The sequence below is a fragment of the Ziziphus jujuba genome, chromosome 9 (assembly GCF_031755915.1).
Source record: "Ziziphus jujuba cultivar Dongzao chromosome 9, ASM3175591v1".
NCBI lineage: Eukaryota > Viridiplantae > Streptophyta > Magnoliopsida > Rosales > Rhamnaceae > Ziziphus > Ziziphus jujuba.
Window position 1 is genome coordinate 679,590 of NC_083387.1, and position 3,543 is coordinate 683,132.

At 37.9% G+C, this 3,543-nt stretch overlaps 1 protein-coding gene across 2 annotated transcripts; it reads right to left on the reverse strand.

Annotated features, from left to right (window-relative positions):
* Window positions 1-601: 601 nt before the first annotated feature.
* Window positions 602-2,914, reverse strand: LOC107409758 (transcription factor MYB86). Of its 2 annotated transcripts, XM_048480083.2 has the most exons (4): window positions 2,524-2,914; window positions 2,242-2,371; window positions 874-2,122; window positions 602-739 (listed from the first exon to the last, which is right to left on the reverse strand). In XM_048480083.2, exons 1-3 carry the CDS (start codon window positions 2,654-2,656, stop codon window positions 916-918), a joined length of 1,470 nt encoding a protein of 489 aa, XP_048336040.1. In that variant the 5' UTR covers window positions 2,657-2,914; the 3' UTR covers window positions 602-739; window positions 874-915. The 2 variants fall into 2 exon arrangements, with proteins under 2 accessions (XP_048336040.1, XP_015872669.2); XM_016017183.4 differs by lacking the exon at window positions 602-739 and having other exon boundaries at window positions 757-2,122.
* Window positions 2,915-3,543: the final 629 nt, after the last annotated feature.

Genomic DNA, 3,543 nt, shown 5'->3' on the forward strand with positions numbered 1-3,543 from the left:
GGCATACATATGGCTCTTATTATATTGGGAGTCACCATCCCTTTGTACGGACTGGCCAAACTCATGAATATGAACTCGCAATTTATTTGAGATGGTATCGCTTTCTTTGCCTGCCTATCCCGACTCAACTAGTACCTCATCTTTACATAAACATATATACTTTGAGAGACGCACTGCGAATTTAGTTTATTGTGGCAACCGGAATAAATATATATATATATATATATATATTCAAAATTCAAAATTAAAGCCAGCAAAAGTTTTAAGGCTAGCTCTATTTTGCAAAAGTCAATGCACGCACCTCTGTTTCTTACACGCAATTGATGATTTTTGAATTAAAAAAAAAAAAAAAAAAAAAAGGATGCATAGCATAGATGAACTTCATGTCATTTCCAACTGTCAAACTTTTTTCTTGGGGGCTTCAAGAAGGTAACTGCATGTCAAGAAGCATTTGTATAACAAAAAGTTCGAGTATACATATTGATAATATGAAGAGAGAGGACGGGAAAAAAAAAAATCAACGGACCGATCATTTACAGAGGGAAGTGCAATACTGTAACTATAATGATCATCCAATGTGGCAAATAAGAGTTTGAAAAAAAAAAAAAAAAACAAAAAACAGAAAACAAGAAAACAAAAAACAAAAGAACCCAGTAAGAAGCCGTATTTGTGTAATTGTACCCCACAGCCCAGGAAAAATGCAATATCTTGATTGTTCGATTTGCTCACAGATTATCAACTATAGCAACAAGAATAGAGGGTAAGAAATAATAATATTGTATGAGAAGGTGATGATGAGCATATGTACAAGATTTTTTTTATTTTATTTTTTAAAAAAATAAAGGAAAAGAAGAAGAAGAAAAACAAAAAAACCTGTAGTTAAATTTGTGTAGGAAGCATATAGGAAAGTAGCGGCTAATTATGTCCACCAAGGGCCGCAGTAAGTCTGTGGATATCCTTGGCACATATATCAGAAGAGGTGGTTTGCAATTGCGAAGGCTGTAGTTGCTGGTGCTTGCTGTTGTGGGGAGGAGGCCACATCACGGAATGTTGCGTTTCTGATGATTTGATATCACTAGTGCTACTGCTGCTGCTGGTGATGCATAATAGAGAGTGTGAATTTTGATGCTGAGTAGTAGTATTAGTTTGCAAAAACGTTGGGGGGTTGCTAAGGTATTCGGCCCACTTTATGTCATCAGCCGCTCCCGCTTGGCTGTCCATTAGATTATTCACTTGGATATGAGCCTCTCTCTCGGACACCGTGCTACAATCTGCCACTAATCCCCAGCCAAACATATTGTTGTTCTCCAAGAAACAGTTGCTGCTGCTGCTGCTGCTGCTGTTGTTGCTGATTGGGAAGGAGGCCATTGAGTTATTATTATCGATGCTACCAGTGGCAGTGGGTGGAAATGTGAGCGAATTAGGCTTGCAATTAGCAATACAACTAGCAGTAGAAGAAGGAAATGAGGTGCTGCTTATTGCTGGAATTGGAATTGGAAGTGAAAGAGGAAGAATGATAGGAATTGAATTGCAATTACTAAGGGCGTCATCATGAGAATTCATATCAAGAGTGCTTTTCCCTGGCTGCAGGAACCAATTACTGCAGGGGTTAGAAGAGGGGAGCCTGGTTGTTGCAGTGGTACTGCTACCCGTATTGGTAGTAGATCCATATTTGTATTTGAATTGGTGAAGGGAATTGAGTTGACCCAGAAAATCAGAAGGCGGCTGCTGGCAGTTGGTTGTGCTGGAGGTGTCTTGCTCCTGCAGGAACAACTCCTTCATCATCATCATGTTGTTGTTGTCGGTGGTGGTGTTGGTTGTCTTGTTGGAGCATAGTGATGAATTATTAGCTTCTACTACTTGTGCTGCACCAAATAATGCTGCTGCTGCTGCTGCTTTTTTCGAATTTTCTGTTTCAAGGAGGTTCAATTCATTGGATATTGCCACCGACACTAGTTTCTCTCCGCTGCTTTTTGCTTCCCTATCTTTGTCCTCTGAGATGGGTCTGTGGGTGACAGGGTCTACGCCTCTCTGCCTTAGCTTCTTCTTCAGGCAGGAATTCCACAGATTTTTAATGTCATTGTCTGTTCTTCCGGGCAATTGTGCTGCAATCTGAGACCACCTAAGAAGGGCGAGCATGCCCAAGAATGTTATTTAAGTTACAATTGCTAAAAAAAATATCTATTCGTATATATTATAAGAGGGAATTCCAATTCTAGTTATTAATCACTAGCTAGCTACCTGTTCCCTAGGACGGCATGAAGTTCAATTATAAGATTCTCTTCTTCCTTGGAGAAAGTGCCTCTCTTCAAATCCGGCCTCAAGTAGTTGATCCACCTCAATCTGCAGCTTTTCCCGCACCTTTCCAGACCTGCCAAATATTAATACATTATTATTTTTATCATTATTACCAGCGAAGATTAATATTGCAACAAAGAAATATGCAGAGTGAGTGAAAGTGCCGGGGATACAATTGTGTTGAGTAGGAATTAAGTTGTGGTTGGGGATTAGGTACATAAATACCAGCTTGCTTAGGGACAGAACTCCAGCAGCCATGGCCATACTTAGCTATATGTCTCAAAAGCTTCTCATCCTCTTCAGGAGACCAGAGGCCTTTCCTAAGCTTCTGCTTGTAACAGCAAGAGTGCCTCCCCATTAATTAATTTCTTAAGACAACAAACCAAACGTCTCTAACTCTCCCCTCCTCTGTTCAATCTCCTGTTATCAACTGTCAGCAATGAGCAGAGGTAGCTCTGAAACGGATTTGTAGGGGAGCTGTGGCAGAAAGATGGAGAAAGAGAAAGAGAAAGAGAAAGAGGCTGAGAAAATGAAGTACCAGCTGAGAAAAGGAAGTTGAACTAATAATATAAGAGGCTGCCCCTAAAGAAAAGTCACACTCAATAAGGTGCTCACTCTCTTTACTATCTTATTTTATTTTTTGAATAAATATATATATATATATATATATATCTTTGGCATAAAATATACTTCTCATAATACATGTGTGAAACAGAGAATGCACCTACCCAAATTTAAACCCTATACAAGTCAATATAATATGAACAATATACATAATTTTTATGCATTTATAAGAAAGAAAGGATATTCGCAAAACAACAAAAAAAAAAAAAACAAAAAAAAAAAAAAAGAAGGAAAGAAAATTACTGTGCTGCTTATGTCTTGTCACAGGTCTCAGTATTAGTGTCTCTTGCAGCAATGGTGGGGCACATTATTGGCCGGTATTATTATTATACTGGAGAGACGGTCGAAGAGAAAATTGGATTAAGCTTCCTAATTCGTCAAGTCCAAACAAAATCCACACACACGAGTTCCAATAATTTAAGTTGTTAGTAATTTTTTTTTTTTTGGTAATTAAGTTGTTAGTAATTTGATCAGAAAAGGAAACATAATCCCATAGAGTGAAGTGGAAAAGGCAGTTAAAATTAGCTTAATAACCTTTCGAAATAATTGTAACACGAACAAAAAATTGAGAAAAATAAAATAAAAAACCTCCCGAAATTAATTCACAACTTGAATTTTGCA